Here is an 18,421-nt window from a genome sequence, read left to right on the forward strand (position 1 = left end):
GTGGAAATGCAGAGGAAAGAAATTACTCTCTACTTCCCACAAATGAGCAATGATTGACCATGTCCTTGAAGCAGAGCCTCAACACACGTAGCCGGTGTTCGGGAGGAGGACCGACGTTTTCACAACGAGAGCCCACCCCTCCCCTCTTCTTCCTGTTTCCACCTTTTATTGCTGAGTGTGACATCACATGGTATGGAATATCCCTTTGGTTGGTTTAAGTCAGCTGCCCTAGTGATGTTTCTCTTCTCATTTTTTGCCCACCCCCTAGGAGGGTTAAAGAGAGTCCCAATGCTGTGCCAGCACTGCTCAGCAGTAGACACTGGTGTGATAACACTGCTGTTCCAGCTACAAGTACAGAGTACAGCACTGTATGGGCTGCTGCAGGGAAAGTTAACATTCCAGCCAGACCCAGTACACATATATTTACATGAGAAGTGCATTTACATTATACAAGACTGGTAGGAATTTTAGGGGGAGCTTAATGAGGTATTTGAACATGGGGATTAAAAATGTGATTTGCTGTAAATGTTGTAACTCTAGGAAGATAATATTTATTATCTGTGATTATTCTTGTGTATTGCTTTTCTTAAATGCTTAGATTTTCTTTCTGTCTTTACGATGAATAGAAACTCTCTTCCAAACAGCTAGGTTGATTCCTAGCTAATTCTTCTGCAACATTCTGGGTTGGTTTTACAGTTATCTGTTTTCTGTCCTTATCCAATATCTACACTTCAGCTTAAGTTTAAAGTACCTGTAAAAGTGTCAGTGAGTTGTACTTTGCAGATTTTGAACAATTATATTCAAAATATAAAAAAGGATTGGTACAGGCTTCTGAAGTAAATGTCCTGTTTAGTTGTTTTTTTTTTTTGTTTGTTTGTTTTTTTTTTTTTTTTTTTTTTTTTAGCCTGCTGATTTAATTAAATGAAAAAATTGTATAAAAGCAATGTGAAACATTAAAGCATTTAGAAGGATTTACAGCTTCATTGTGAGAACCGTGGTTTTGTGAAAGAGAGGAAAGAAGGAATTTTATTTTTCAGTATCAGAACATCTTCTAGGACCTAAAATGATTATGATGGGGGAAAAAATCCCATGTAAGTAAGTCAGGATATTTTTTTTAATTACTTTAAAATAATAATATATATATACATATATATTATATATATGTATATATATATGTAAAGAAATGAACAATCTATCTGCTGCCACAAAAATATTGAAAAATATACCTATCATACAGTATTTATTCATTTTTTGCCTGTTGTAAATAACTCTAGTTTCTTACAGCAAGGAAAGCAATAAAAGAAAAAAAATATCAGTATGTGTTGCAAGTTATTCTCCAGCCAATATATCTGTAGATAACTAGAGTAACAGTGTCCACTGCTGGCAAATCAGATAATTGCACTGCACATTAGATTTTAACCGTTGAACAGTTTTGATGAGTTAACAATCTTGATTGTGAAATACTTCATAATTCAGGTTTATTGGACTTTTTCAGGTCATTATAGGAGTACTAGGTCACTATGTTAGCAGTATTCATGCCATTGCTGCCAATAATAAATGCTATGGCATTTGAACTAATAGTCAGGAATGCCAGCATAGTAATATAAACAGGCATTGTAATATTTTTTTTCAAGACTTGAAAATAGGTGTATTTTTTATATTTATGAGAAGTATTCATGATATGCTAACTGTTGTGTCTTCAAAATCGAGGACGAGATAGCTTAAGAGCTCTATTTTGATATGATAATTTATAGGAGTAACAAAGCAAAAGTAGATTGATTATCATTGAGAGGATGAGAAAAGTCTTGTACCTAAAACTTATTTTAATCAATTTCCTTCTAGTATTTTTGTGGAAGATAATATTTTTCTGCTTTTTTGCTGAAAAGCATGTCAGTGCAAAGAAAAAATTTCCATTAATGAAAATAGTGCAGAATGAAAGAAACATTAAGAATCACAAACAATAGTATATTCCTATGCTAGTATAAATTACCTTATCATATATATATATCATACATATCCTATAGATACTTTTGAATATATAAAATAATTAAAATATATATATTTATATCTGTCATTAATTTACTCCAGGAGAAATAGCAGACAATACACTAAACTTTCTGTTTAGAAACAAGAAAGCAGCTGTGGCTTTTATAGAAAACATTACTTGTGTCTGAACCCCAAAGGAAGGGATGTTCTTATCCCTTGGAACATAACTATTCCAAGAAAAGTGAGACACCCTTATTTAAAATACGTATTAGGGAAGAGTTTCAAAAAAACCTGTCAGTAAGCTTGATATATGTATACACATATATTGCTTGGATGGCATTTAGAGTTTCCTAATAATTTAAAGCAGAAGATATAATCTCAGTGTATAATTAGGGGTTTAAATATTGCATAAAGAGCAGACAGGTTATGCACTTTTAAATGTCACTCAGACAAGGCATCTGAATAAAAATATCCCCATACTAACCATCCCAAATTCTTATAAAAATCTTTTCATATACAAGTGTCAAATATTCTTTGTAAGATTTCACATATTCATATATTTTGTAATTGTATATATTGTGTGTTTTCTGTATACACTGATGTTATTTATTTCATGAGCAAAAAGACTAAGAGACTTGACTCCTCTATGAAGATATCAGCTGGAATATAATCATCTAATTAACTGGTAAATATCATTATATAATAAATTTCAAATTATATGAAGGGAGCAATTGCATATGTGTATGCTGGTAAATATTTCCCATGTTACAGTTATAAAGGGAGCTAAGATATTTTCTTCTTTGCAGTTGGAAAATTGCATATTGATAGCTACTTTTCTGTATATATATATATTTATATTTATTTTTCCAAGAACTCGTGTAAAAAATCAATGTGTGTCAAGAATTACATTTGTAGTGATTCCATTCTTTCATTCAGGATACTGTGAATAAGTTCATTGCAATCTTTTTTTTTTTTTCTTTTCTTTTCTTTTACTGTTTTAAGAGTAGAAAGCCCCCTTAGAAGTATTAAGTCAAACAGGTATAATAGCTTACATATTGGCATGTTCTGTCAACTGTATTGACTTCAGAGGAAGTTCACTGCAGGCTTGAGACTGTATTTCGCAGGAATGGTGTTTCTTTTGTTTCTGTAGAATAAATTTTAGCAGACTCACATTGCAGTGACTTTCAGTTACTTCTGAAATATCTGTTGCTTATTTCAGAATTAATGCAAAATAGAAGACAGTCCTGTTGTGGCTACATAAGCAAATACAACAGATGTTTATTTAAGCTGTGCATACTACAAATTAATAAAGAAGCTCATCACTGTTTTTAGGTCTCTAATACTTAAACTGCTCTATGCATCTGTGTGCACTAGAGATGTGTGCTAGCTTTTTTTTTTTTCTTTAACAAAAGTTGTTATGGCTTGTGTCACTGAAGCCTTTTCTAAAGGACTCTGATAGCAGTTTTTTGTTGTTGTTTTTATTATTTATCTTCAGTGTGAACAAAATAAAAGACAATGCAATTCTGTTATTAGTACTTAAGAATCCCTCTTCAAGGGGACTATTTAGTATGGAGAGTTAAAATCATACATATAGATATCATGGAAGAAAATGCAGTGTATTTCATTTTTAATTACTTTTATAGATTTGTCCCTGAAAGTGGTCTTGTTTTGTGTGTGTGTGTGTGTGTGTGTTTGGGTTGTTGTTGTTGCTTCTTCATTATTTTTGTTAACTGTTGCTTAAAAGAGATATTTTTGGGGGGGGGATAGGTTTTGGACCCAGGTGAGTTATCCTGGACAGCTTCATATGATCTTCTTGCTGTTCAGATTTTCCTGAAACAGGAATCCAGGTGGTATCTTTTGTTCACCTAATCTCAGAAGAAGCGATATCAGAAGTAGAGGATAAATAAGCTGAAAACTGGGGATATTCATGAAAGATATCTGAGAAGTATTAAAAATTAGGAGCTATAATCATGTGTCTTGGTAATAGTGTGAGAATCTCTATTCACTTTTATTTTCACTGTAGAAGAATGGAGAGTTAGCCAACAGAAATGAAAATGAAAATTCAAGCAATTAAAACAGGTATATTCCTTGAGTTGTCACTACTCATAAGACTCATTACTACAATATAATCAACGCTATTGAGAGGAAGGAAAGCAAAGTCAAAAAAAAAACAAAAAAAAAAACAAACAAACAAAAGCAAAGCTAAGCAACTTCAAAATATGTAATTTCTAAAAAACAACCCAATAATACTGTTCAGTGTTGCCCTATTTGTCATCTACCAGACAATTTTATTCAGTTCCCTAAATGAAACTGAATCCTTACCATCATATATGTACTTCTTCCTTTGAGTTGCAGACATATCCCAGGTCATGTTTGGAAGAAATCAGTTGATGTAGAAGATTTACTGCATTAGCTAAGGAATTGGCAGTGAGCTGATATAATGGCTCTGACTTTCTTATATGTTATGCATATTAATATTTAGTTTTCGATAGTTCTCTGCATAACCAGTAACCTAATATAGGACTTTCTTACATGGCAGGTTTTTTTTTTAATATACTTTAATTACTAATTAGCAGATTGTCTAATTATTTGGATACATAAAGTTAAGTCTAAAGTCTGTGGAGAAGATGGATAAAACATGTGCAGTCCTCTAAACTACATATTGGGAACTTCCTTTTATCTTATTTAAAGGGAAAAACTTTTTTTCAATATGAGTATTTTTTTCAACATGTATATATATATATTAGATAGGACTTCATATGCAATCAGTACAGTTTAGCAGGTATAGGTTTGGATCCTTAAGTGCATCTTGAGATGAAAGCTGACTGCCTTTAATACAGAACAATGTAAAAGCAGAGCTATCCAAATTCTGAAGTATATTAGCATGTTTAATAAACTTCATTCTTAATACTTTTCAAAGTCTAATCAACCAGCATCAAGTGTTTGGGGCATTAAGGATTTTAAATTGAAGCACTTCACAGTGGATTGTCTTTGGATAGCTTGACAATAATGCATGAACACATAAAACTGAACTAATTTAAACTGTTTAAACCTCATTGCATAACAACATTCATCTTATTATAAGCATAGAAAGCACTTCAGCTTTCTAGAAAAAACAAACAAACACAAATATTTATTATCTATCATTTCATATGTTCATACTGGTATGTTCTCAACAAATATGACCTTTTATGTCAATGAATATTTTTCTATGTTGTTAATATTTAAAAACTAAACACACAGCTGCCTATAGAGTAAACCCTCGGATATATTTCTTCTTATTCAAGTCATTCAGTTATATCTCTTGTTCTAGCTTTGCCATCCAAGAAAAATAAATAAAGAATTAGAAGTTGCTGTTTCTTTCCAACACCCACTCTCCCCTCTGTATAAACACATTGCATACCTCAGGCAGATACAAGTTTGTAGTTACATGAATAATCCTTTCCGTAGAACTGTATCAATTTTCCTTGCCATTTCATTATGCAGAATTTGATAAGTATGATAAGTATTTGATTTGATATGTAAATTGAATTTAGACACTTGAATTACATTCCACCAAAATTATCAGCAACCTTTAATAATTTTGATCAGTACTGACAAATGTTCAGAATCAGAAGCCTAGCACTGTGGTAATCAGTCTGCTGTCTCACTGAACATACTGGAATGTTGATTCAATTCATCCTTCAGAATTTATAAACAAGTATTTTTCACTGCTGAGACACCTTTTCTTGGAATAACATTAAAATTTCTCAATTACCCAGATGTGCTCTTACGCATACCTTGCTACTGTTATGACTAGACAGGTACTTTTATTCCCAGAGAAGCCTACCCAGTTTGAAAGAAAGCATAAGGGGTAAGGAATTAATCTTCTTTGCAGCTATAACACAGGCTGTCTTAAAAAAATATAGTAATAATTGCTTTTTCAGGGATACAAAATGATCTTCAACTCTTCAGAGTCCAAAAGAACTTCTAGATTCACAATGCTCAACTAATTGCTTCTAGAATATAAAATAAGATGGATTTAGAGCATCATGTTCTAAGTTATTTAACCAGATAAGCAGGCTGCGTTTGTCTACTCTTGTTCAGAAAATGCAATAAAAATTTGTTCTCATGAAACTAAATCATCTTTAGCAGCAATCAAATAATCTGGCATTTACATTTCTAGAAAATCTATGCTTGTTAGGACTTTGGGGTATTTTTCTTAGCGTGAAATTTTACTGATAGTAGTAGTAGTAGTAGTAGTAGTAGTAGTAGTGGAATGGTTTCAGGGTATCTGGGAGGAGGATACATGGTCTGAGTTTGTGTAGGTGAAAACATACCTATGGTAATACCTTTTTGTTTATATTGAAATGAATTATGAAAGGAAGAACAGTCTTCATACCCGTACTGGCCAGAAATGAGTCTGTAGCTTGTAACCCTATCCAAAAAAATTGAGAACATACACAAAGTAGAGAAAGAGAGAGAGAGAGGAACACAGCTTTTAAACCATAATGATGACAGTTTGACAGTTTTGCAGCCTATAGATCTATGTTAGGATAGGATTTAAAGTATAGAATCTTATTTTTTTTAAAACGGAAGCTCCTATAAAAACATACTATGTACCACTAGTACATGAATATACACAAATATTAATGGTGTATATTCTCACTTATTAAACTTTGATGCCTGAAAATGACACATTATAATTTACATTTAAAAATAAATAAAATGGGAAAAGTTTTGTCCCCAGAAATATTGCCAAAATAAAATTAAGAAAAAAATATGGTTTCATATCCTAATATGTGGTAAAACAAGTATTTCACATACACCTTATATGGTGAATGCTTTTCTCAAAAATTCATTAAAATAAGTAATTAAAAAAAAAAAAAAAACTTTTATTTATTTATGTTTATTTTAGTAGACTCCTGAATTCTATGGTAAATTAGTAGTTAGAAATGAACAGATCGAAAAATGAAGAGTATTGAAAATTCCCTCTTTTGCTTTAAATCATTTGTTTGCACATTGAGAATTTTGTTAATCAGAAATAAAACTCTATTTTAATGTAGCAAATGTTATAACTGAGATATTTCCATTTGTCCTAAATGCATAATCTTATGCATTTACTAGTCATTAAGACAGCAGATATGTTCTTACTTCTACAATCCATCTGTTAGGAAAAGCTTCACTTTGACTAGAATTGCACACATTTTATCACAGGTTAAGACAGCAGATGGCTCTCTTGAGTTTTCTTTGCAAAACCTCAAACCGTAAACAACTGCTCTGCATTTTTGAGATGCAAGTGGAAAGCTATTGTTTTTGATCTCTGCATTAATAAACACATCTTCTCTTGTCTGTAGGCATACTGCCCATCTTCATCTTCGTTCTTTGGCCATGACCCTGAGCATCATAACACTGATAAATGTTAGGGTATTTTAGCAAAAGTCCAGTATTTGAAGGAAACTATGGAAATAGAATGAGAGGAACATAGAGGGGATAGTATCATGGATAGTACAGGGCAAAAGAACGTGGAACTTACTTTACAGATGGAGTCTCACACATAAAAATTAGGGCTGTTTGTATACCATTCCTAAATTCCTCTGAAAATTCAAGATAACAGTGGGATGGGCTTTATTTCACTCCCTCACATTCCTTCCTTTGTTTGGAGCCAGGAGCCAGGTCTGTGGGCTGTGCCCTGTAACCTCCTCCCTTGTAGGCAGGGGACGACGTCCTAGGGCCGCCCGCCGTGGGGCTTTCTGCGGCTGTCCATGGTGCTGAAGGCAGGGGCCGAGCCGGGCCGGTAGGAGCCCCCGGGAGCACCTACACCTGGAGAAAGACCTACAGGAGGCAACGCTGTGTCTTGCCCGCTTTCTGGGAAATATGGAGAGAGAAAGTAAAAAAAAAAAAAAAAAAAGCCTAATGCAAAACTAGAACAGTCAAATGTAAATATATAAAAAAAAATAGTCCTCATTTTAATTACATTAGTTAAGGTAATTGTAGCAGTTGTAAGGAAATTGCTGTTCTGTAAAAACTACCAGACGGAAAATCCAGTGTGAGTGTTTTAGCTGAATCTCTTTAGAGACACTTTTAAATAGAATTAAAATGTATTATCCAGATCCGATTGTGCGTGTTCTGCTCCTAGTTGGTCTAGAATTAATACAAAATCCCTGTATAAAGGAGCTCCTTTCATAAACTTTTGCCCTTTGTATAAAAATAGTCCTTCATAGATTAAAAGATGTAGGGAAAAATGGTCAATATAGGAGATGCTGAAGCCTCCACTGAAACAAGAACCTGCTTGTTTACAATACACCTATAGGTTCTATATCGAAAAACAGTGAAATATTCTAGATGTGAATTATTCTGGATGCATATTTACACTTCAGTCTTTTTAGTTGTTTTTGTTTGATTTATTGTTTTTGAAAAAGGCATCTAATTAGAAAGTAGAGCACTCTGACGAGAGTATAAAGGCTATATGTTTGTTTCGTTGTATCTGCCTGTGCAAGCCTTTCCCTGTAGGATAACTCTACATTATTTCTGTATTTAGTTACAACTTCAGGAAGTTTCACTATTAGACTAGCAGAAAGTAAACCTGAAAAACATTGAACCCTTATTTGAAATGCAAGATGACACTATGAAAAAAAAAAAAAAAAAGAAAAAAGACGAGTAGTGATATTTTACATAGTAGTTACTACCTGTGTTGTTTGTGAACTCACTGGGGCAGAGACTCGGTATCTAATAAGCTTGACTAGTGACTGCTCAAGGGCTTCAAGATGTAGATTATGAAAAACGCTAAGAAAGAATTTTACATTATGATGGTGATCTATAAATCTACCTGCTGTGTCTGTTTGTGGGTGCCCTAGGGAAATCCTTCAGCATTTCTGAAACCACCAAAAACGGATTATGTTCCGAGTTAAAAGTCTGCTCTTGGTATAGTCTTGGTATAGACCACGAGCGCATGCTGGTTTTGGTGGAGGGTCCCGTCTGCTGCGTAGGAGTGTTTCTTTCTCACTGCTCTGAATCCTTCCCATGTGGCAGAACCTCCTTGCCCGTGGGACCGCCACCGTGCGAGGTGCACCCGTGTGCCCTGCCCGGCTCCGGGCGGGCTGGCCTGGAGAGGGAATGCTCCCAGAGCATCTCCGGCTTGAGCACAGAGGAGATACCTGTGTAAAGCAGCGTCTGGTGGGGGATTGTTTTGGCTGGTCGGCTCTGTCGGCGGGTCATCGCCGCTCACCCCCGTCCCCAGGTTTCGTGCTCCGTTTGGCGAGCAGAAGGGGTTGCTCAGTCGGCATCCCCGCCGGAGACCCCACCCCACCCTCCGCCGTGCCCTGTCTGAGGGCAGCAGAGCCGGGCGGCGCCCAGGGAGGCTCGGGAGGGCGAGGGAAGGTGTTGGGGGATGCAGGGCGGCAGGGAGCCGCTGCGAAGGTGTCGGAAGGAGTGCGAGGGAACTGGCGTGAAGGTGTGCGTGTTTGCGAGGGTGTCTGGGGAAGCACCCCGGAGAGCTAAGGGGGAGCAGCGGCTGCCGGTGGGGGATCCGTTGGGAACTCGCCGTCGCCCACAAGAAAAAGGCGTCAACGACACCCCCCGCCCCTCGGCCTTTTTTTCTTTATTCTCCTGCCTTTCTCCCGTCCCTCCTCCACCCCCTTTACCCTCGCCGCCCCTCGGCTCGGGAGGACAAAAAAGCTCCAGCGGTGCGTGTGTGTGCGGTGTGTGTGTGCGTGTGCGTGTGTAGGGAGGCTGGAGCGGGGTGGGACTGAAGAGCTGTGATTACAGCTCTCCCAGGAGAAGGAGATTGCTCTCTCCAGATGCTGATTTCCGAAGCACTTGGCAATCATCAGGCGGGAGCCTGCAAGAGGCGGCGGCGATAGCCGCCGGAGCCGCTCCGATGGCAGCGGCGGGCGAGCGGGCGGTGGCAGCGCGGGGCTGAGAGGGGGCAACCGGGGCGGGGGGCGAAGAAGCCCCCGGCCCGAGCGGGGCTCCTCGGAGCGCTGCTCTGCCCCGAGCCCGCCTCGCTCCGCGCCCCTCCGCCCGCAGCCGCCGGGGCAGGGCGGCGGGGCGCCCATGCGGTGACCCCCAGCGGCAGCGCAGCTCTCGGGGGGTCGCGGGGCGGGCGTGCTACCCCCCTGCAGCAGCCCCTCGTCCCGGAGGGAAGGAGGGAGGCTCTCGCTCGCCCGCTGCCCCCGGGGATGGGTCCCCGTCGGGGCTGAGCGCCCCGCCGCCTGCGCCCCTGCCCGTCGCGGGCGAGCCGGCGAACAGCCATGGCAGCGGCCATAGCCAGCGGCTTGATCCGCCAGAAGCGTCAGGCGAGGGAGCAGCACTGGGACCGGCCCTCAGCCAGCAGGAGGCGGAACAGCCCCAGCAAGAACCGCGGGCTCTGCAACGGCAACCTGGTGGACATTTTCTCCAAGGTCCGCATCTTCGGGCTCAAGAAACGGAGGTTGCGGCGCCAAGGTGCGTCCATGGGGCCGGGAGCAGCCGGGGGGCGGGCGGGAGAGGGCGACGTGTGGCCACAAACTTCCCGGGCGAGGAGAGCCCCTCCCCGGCTCCGGCTGTCCCCTCCCGGGGTTTCCTTTCAGCCGTGGGTTTGGGCTCCGGCCGCGGGAGCCGGGGCTCCGGGGGTCTCTTTGGGCGAGGTGGAGGCGTGTGGCGAGTCGTCTTACCCCACCCGCACCACTGCATCTCCCTTTCTCCATTTTTTTTTTTTTTTTTTTGGTGTGGTTGTAAGGACGAATAGTAAACGGCGCGTAAAGCCTTTCAAGTGTCCGGTGTCTGGGAAGGCAATTCGAGGGAACCGTCGCTAATGAGTCCCTTTGTTAAGCTGCTTGAGTGGTTTTGCCATGCAGCCTGTAGCGGTGCCCCCTCCAGCTGCCCTGAGCAGCAGGAAATGGTAACTTCCGAATTACGAAAGTAATAAATATGTCACGGTTGGCAGCCTTGGGAGCTCATGTTTGCATCCCCCTCTGTGTGTCTGCCTTCCCACTGCTCTTCCGAGTAGTGCCCCTGAGTAGTGATGAGGAAGTTTGGCAGACAGTTCTGGGTAGATCGCAAGTAGTCAACAAGCCCAACATGTCTAAAACCGGTACTACAGGGACTGCCTTTCATCACTACTTCGTGTCTGGACACTGGGCATAAAAGGAGTTAAGCGATAACATGACTTCCCTAGTTCTTATTTTGTGATACTCGATATTCAACAGTGTTCAGAACTTATGATGACCTATTTTGTACTCATTCTCAGGAAACAAGTAGTTTTAAAACAAAATAATTGTATCATGAAGAGTGACAATCAAGTATAACTCAAAACGTGGATAATACCAATCAATGATGAAATGCAAGATATACATTAGAGAATGCCACCATATGTTGTAGTTCAATATGTATCGATATGTAGTCGATACTACATCTCCTTTTTAAGCTGATGTGGAAGGTAATTTTAAGAAGCACCATTAATGATCTGCCCTAATCAATTTCTCTCTCTCTCTTTTTTTTTTTTTTTTCCCCATGCATTTGAAATATCATATCAATATCAATATCAAAATAAATCCAATTTTATTTTTACATGGCTCTATTACAATAAGAATTATTTCTTATAACTTCTAATGTAAGCTAAATCTTGCCATTTTTAGATAATGATACTGGGAAGATGAGTTATTGCTCACCCTGCATGTCAGTGGTAAATTGGATGCAGGCTTATTTTTAGGCAGTCTGCATGTGAGAGAAGACTAGACTTCATAAGAAGACTAGAGTACTTGGTTTATAATGGTGGATTAATGTATGTAATGTTTGTGCATGAGAACAAGTTTAGGAGGGTTTACTAACTTAACAATTGTTTTGAACCACCTGTTCACTCTTAGTTGGGGGACAACTCTGCGTTTGACTATATTACAGTTTGAAGAGGTGATGACTGCCTCTCGGCACTGAAATGCAAACATTTTCTTAGGAAGGATGAAGCTTAAAAGGAACTTCCAAAATCATCTTTCTTCATTCTTTCCCTTTTCATAAGGCACTTTGTGTCACGCTTGAATAAGGGCATTTGATTAGTATATATCTTACCTGTAACCCATACCACTCATACAGATGATATCTAAAAGAATGATTGGAATAAGGGCTGTTCACTTGTAAAGTCTGTAGCATCAAACCTTATTTCCTCTAAGAATCATTCAAATGAAGATATGATGAAGTTCATTTATTCATGTTAAGGTCTTGGAATTACTGTTCATCCAATAATTCCTTCTGAAAAAAAATACTATTATACCTTTTACTGTGTATGAGCTTTACTTTTCATGATTCATAGAGTGATATTTGGAGTACCTGTGGATTCAAAGTTGTATGCTATTAGGAGGAAAGCTGATGAAACAAGTTGATTGCTTTAAATGTACAATTCATATAGAAATTAATATTTATGTGAGTCACTTTTTAGTTTATCTAACCAGAGTTAGTTTACCTAACCAGAGTTAAATGATTGCTGAATTCTTCGCTGAAATTTACTGTCAAACCCATCAAATAAGTCTTTGCCAAGCAAAACAGGATGCATGTCAAAATATCTGTTGTCAGAAAGGCACTATGGAATTCTGACAAATAAATCTTATGTAGATGATATACAGAGTGTCATGAGAACATTGTGAAAAATGAGATAACCGAGATGTGACAAACAAAATGTAGCTTCTTCATTCAGTTCAATGGAAGCATAGAAGTATATATAAAATATCTTTAACATATATCAGTAAAAGCTAGACACATGGAATTAAAAGTGTTTTGCTTTGTAAAGTTCTTCCATATGAAAAATAAATGTCTACCCATCTTTAAAATAGACGGCAAAACCTAAATATGCTGCTTTTTTAATTCAAAATATACATTTTCTCTTGTATATACATATGTACGTGATAGACAAATACTTATACACAATGTATGCACACTTACCAAGATGTTAGCAAACTTTTGAAAGTATTCTCTATTTCTAAACTCTTCTTTAAAAATGTCTGATAATACTCTTGCTGAGTGGGATTTATTTGTGCACAAATCAAGTTATTATAAATATATAACACAATAATATCATATGCATATCTAATTGAATGTGATTTTTTTTTTCTGTTGTGACTAATTTTCTGTGCATAGTTCTTCTTTTAGAAATATGTTTTGGAAGACTAACACTTATGAAGGGTAGCATAAAAGAAAGATCCAGGAGATCAATCAGGGTAAAGGGTAGTATTTTTATTTGCTTATATACTTACATACTCCAGTGATACATGCAGTGGTAATTTTAAACAGCTTTCCTAAAATTTGGCTAATGAATTAGACTGGTAATCAAAGTGATTTCTGTGAAAAACTTGTCTGGTAAGCTACTGAATAGATGAAACCACTTTCATTCACCAGACAGCTTGGGTTCATATTGTTTCGTATTATGATATTTCAAATTTGTCTCATCTTCATTTTATTCTACTTGGCATCTGCAGAAGAAATCACTGTCATTAATTTTCAGGTAGCCATGAAGCCAAGATCTTGCTTGACACTGATTCCAGACATCAATTAATTATAAATTGTCCTCTTCTTCTGTATTAGATATTGTTCAATTCCAATTGTTTCCCAATTTATGTTAACATAATTGCAAGTGGAATGCTTCACAGACAAGATTTAAGGTTGTTTTGGGAAATAACCTAATATAACCTGGGACTATCCAATAACAGGAAGAAAACAAAAGCCAGTAATTTACCTCATACATCTACAGTGTACAGAGATTAAAAACATATGATTACCACTAAGTGCAAATTCTAACTTCTTAGTGTGTATTTTCATCTTCAAATGTAGCTTCTTTGCTAATCTGAACAGTCATCATTTGTTTAATTAAGTCTCTTGAGATTATTTTACTGGAAAATATGCAACATTTAAATGTATTAAAAACCAAGTGTAATGTTTAGTGTTTCTCTGTGTTAATACCACATTTAGAGGTCTAAATTTATACATACAGTGTATAAATTCTGGAATTACTTGGCCTCTGATTTTGTATATTAATATTTATGAGAAAGAGAAACCCAGGGAACATGTTCAGAAAATGCACTGATTAGATTTTATTGTATCTACAAAGGTAATTTAATTCTCCAAAGAAAGCATTTTTGGAAAAATCCTCAGAATATCAACTAATGTTTTGAGGTATATGTGGGAGTGGCCCAGAATTTCAGATGTAGATAATTCCCCATAATGCCTGAAGTAGTTTTCAGTTCTCCTTACCTGTAGACTGATAGAAATGGACATGCCTTGTTTCCGGAAACTTAAGAACCTGCATAGAATTCCAATCCATTAACTCCAATCTTTGGATGATCTGTCTTGTTTGAAGTTTCTTTGGACCACAACCTGTAGCTGCACTTCCCTGTGTAACTGTCTCTAGAGTTAATTAATCTTAACAGCTCAGTAAAGCCCACGGTTTCTGCATTGTCTAAGTATAAAACTTAGAAAATGAAGGTGTTTTTGCTGGGTCTTTTGCTAGTGTTGCTAATTCTTATTTTTTTTTTTCTTTTAATGAAATTGGCTAACCCACAACCCTTTTGGAACTAATGACCTAGTCTTAACAGTGTATATAAAAGAATCATTTCTTTTAAAATCAATTTTTTTATTTCTTTACTGCTAATCTATTCGAGGGATTGAATGCTCATCACTAATTGAAAATGTATAAATATTCTATTTCTTATGTAAAATATTATAAGCATATTTAAAATTCATTTTTAAAATGTATGGTCTGCTAGACAGAGTGTCAAGTTTTCTTTTCCATACATTCAGTATTTCATGTCGACTCTGTTCTTGCTAACAGAGGCTTTAAAAATAAATATAATAATGGCTGGACTGTAATTCTCTTATACTGAATTGGTCTTAGTGGCTCTAAAAGTGATGAATGAGAGGATTTTGAGAGGAAATTGGGAAAGAGAACTTTTAAATGGTAACATAATTTTAGGGACCATTGATTTTTAAGAATATCTCAAACATTAGTGAAATAATTTTGTGGGCCTTTAACCTACGTATAGTGCTGTACCAAAGTTATTTCAAAATATTTCTTATCTTAATGTCAATCGAATAGAAAAACTTAACTATAAACATAGTCTATCTTAAAATATTATGCTGAAAGTAGAAATCAGATAATTTCAGAGAGCAGTAAGTATTTAAATGTATGTTTTCTAAACATTCTGTTTGGTAGTAGTTGCATGCTAAGATTTCTTTGAAATCATAGTTGTTTTGGCTTGAATTCCTTGCTTGTTTCATCTGTAAAGGACTGTGTATTTTTTATCATTTTTTCTTCCTGATAAACATTGTTCTACATTTATTTGCCTCAGGAATTTTGCTTATCTGGAGTACATGTAAAATTGGAAGAAAACAAATTTCACTTTTCCTATAAACAATCATCGCTTTTCATGCTCTACACTTTGTAATTGCTGACTTAACTTTTCATTTGCAAATTAGCTCTTTATTCTTGAGTGATCTTGCTGGATCTCCAAAGTTCAGGCAGTTTCATTCCACACATAGTGTTCTCTCTTTTTTTCCTTTCTTTTTTTTTTTTTTGGGGGGGGGGTTGTTTGATTGTTTCATTTTTAGAAGGTGTATCACATATTGAACCTATTAAACTTATTATAGAAATAATTTATCTGGTTAAGTATTATATTAAGAGAGATTTCAGTACACACAGTTTCTGTTTCATGGTAATATACTGATAGAAACATTGTAGGTGAGGTCAGTTTTTTGTGCTGTATTTAAAGACTTTTAAAAATATACGTTCTATTAATGCCACTGATATGTTAGTGGCAGTAATAAATTTAAATACAGAGCTAACAGTCAAAATGTTTACTGCAGAAAACTTTGCTGTTAAAGTCTTTTGATTTAGAGTTTAAACATAACTGGTAAACTTAAGAATGCACAGAACTGTGACATGAGATAGATGAGATACCTTTTTTTTGAACAAGTGAATAGAGGCCTGTCTTAGTTGGTTATATGTAAGCTCATTTTTACCTTTGTCAAATATTAGAGAGTTAGTAATATACCCCAATTGCATATATTCTTACTGTGACATCATTTTTTTCTGAGACTCTTTAAAACTGGCACGTTTTTGTTCTTTAGAGTAATTAGTGCTAATTCAGATCTTATGCTCTGCCATACTCTGAGTGGTGTGAAAATACAAGGAATAGAAGATACTATATTTTATGCTAGAAAAGGATGAAAAAATTAGTAAAGCCCTGAATTTCTCTATTGTGACCTAAAATCTGCAACCTATTTTCATTGTGTTGTAGACTATGAAGTTTGTTTATATTTAGTTTTGTATTTCAATTATATAAACCAGAGAGTAACCTTAGTGTGACGAAGTTTTGATCTTCCAATATATTTTTTATGGAAATGAGAATTAAGAAACATACCCTTTCCTGGTGTTAGAATATAGCTGCTTTTGGTGCTTGGATTTAGCAATACATAACTGGAAAAAGTTAGAGGTAGATAGAAGTCAAACTCAGAACTCAAATTCTGATTCTGTTCCAAACTATAAATGATTTTAGCATATCCTGAAATATGTGACATTACATAATTTATATTTCTGCAGATAAATAAATATGTAAACAAAAATGTGGATAATTCTGGCACTTCAAAGAAAAGCTAACATAAAAATGAAATAAATAAGTGATAAAAGGTCAATATAAAATCTGGATGGATGTACTATGTTGAAAAACATACAGAAACATTTTTCCCCCAAGGTTTTTGGTATGCAAGGTTGTTTCTGTTGCCATTTCATAAAATGGTGAACATAAGTATTGTCTGTCTTAGTAAGGTTTTCATAGATGAAGCCAGATAAAGTTGACTGAAATGGGAATGTAAAGTGTGTCCTTGCTCTAAGATAAAGGATAATCTCTAGGATGTAACTAAATTAAACGGTTTAATTAAATCCATAGTCTTGCTTCTAATCCCTTGGCCAGGTGTAGACTTTTTGAAAGGCACCAGAGTTAGAGTGCTATGAATTTTCTGTAAATTGAAACAGGTTTAGAACAGAGATGGGTAGTAATCAGCATAACTAAATGATGGAATTCAGCAATTGTTTAAAATATTGTCAAAAGTTTTATTTCATGCAAGAATAATTCCATACTATGAAACACAAGAGCACAGTCTTTCTCTCTGTAGAATTTAAAAAAAAAAATCCTTCTAAAGTATTTAATTATCATTTACATTTCAAAGCTTTCTACATTATTTTGTAATCTCCAGGATGTAGCTAATGTGTAGCTGCTGCTGCTTTGTTACTTTAAAGCCTGGCTCCACAAAACATATATTTTTGGTTGCTAGACTATTTTAAGAGCTTTATTTTATTTTTTTTATGCAAATGTGAAAAAGAAGGTAATGATCTTTTTAAAACCTCTCTCTCTCTCTTTTTTTTTTTTTTAATGGTTCGTTGTGCATGTAAATCTGAATGAAATTTCATGTCCCAGTGAAAAAGGACTTTTCAAGCCTCAGGGTGTTTTTGTTACTGATTTTGAAGTCACTTTGCAAACAACAGATACATTAAACTTAGAAGGTTAGCAGATTTCTTCACAGTAAATGGAACTATGAACTTAGAGGTAGGAGTTGCTATGAAGGTCTCCCTTAATGGAATAACACATTTTAGGTATTTCTACATGTGTTCTTGTGAGAATGTGTACTTCTAGAACATTATAGGTATTCATGTTCTTAATTACCAGTACAAAACTGGAGCAATAGATTTTCCACTAAATATGCTAAGCTTTTATTGTAGTGTTTTCCATAGCATGAATGAAAGATATCTTTGAAATATAAGTATTTGCTTCAGACTTCTGTGATCATGAGTAGTATATTTTTGGTTTATTATGTCTCTATATATGTGTATGTAAAAAATATACATCTATAATACCTACACTAAGTTAGTGCTCTTTAAAAAGCACACTGTAGTGAAATAGTGAGTGCTTTACCAACAATAAGTCTATTTCAGTATAATACTTACATTTTCTTTCCAGAATTTCCAACAGTGTTCTTCACATAAGAACAAACAATTTTTGTGTATGAAGTTTATTGGTAATTCATAAAGGATATTCTGTTTTCTAGAGGATATATAAATTAAGTATTTGGGTGGGGGGAGTTATATTTGTTTTAATTTTTTTTTTTTTTTTTTGGTTTGTTTTTTTTTTTGTATTTAAGAACAGATTTCTAATAAATTGATATGTTCATAATTGTAATGAAATAATGAAAAAAAATAATGATTTTTTCTCCAGTTACTCCTTCTTGTAACCTAAACTGTGTAGTTCACAGATTATAGTTCATGACTTGTCCAAAATCTTGCAACATTTACTGAGCATTTAATAATTCACACACTTAACTACCTTATGCATTGTCAATGTCTCAGATTAAACAGATGTTTCTCTAATTTTCATCCATGTAGTTTATGCATAACTGAGACTTGAATTCCTCTACCTTAATTAGTGGTTTGTATCTCTTCATA

General features: G+C 36.0%; 1 protein-coding gene across 3 annotated transcripts in view; it reads left to right on the plus strand.

Moving 5' to 3' along the window:
* FGF14 (fibroblast growth factor 14) overlaps positions 1-18,421 on the plus strand; it is a 409,284-nt gene that overhangs the window by 263,025 nt on the left and 127,838 nt on the right. The window contains exon 1 of one of the 3 annotated variants that reach the window (XM_032198646.1): positions 10,218-10,410. The exons of the other annotated variants lie outside the window; for them this stretch is intronic. Coding sequence (XP_032054537.1) covers positions 10,218-10,410 — 193 coding nt within the window. Of the gene's footprint in view, positions 1-10,217; positions 10,411-18,421 lie in introns of those variants that run through there. 3 annotated transcript variants of the gene reach the window in all.

This window comes from Aythya fuligula, chromosome 1 (assembly GCF_009819795.1).
Source record: "Aythya fuligula isolate bAytFul2 chromosome 1, bAytFul2.pri, whole genome shotgun sequence".
NCBI lineage: Eukaryota > Metazoa > Chordata > Aves > Anseriformes > Anatidae > Aythya > Aythya fuligula.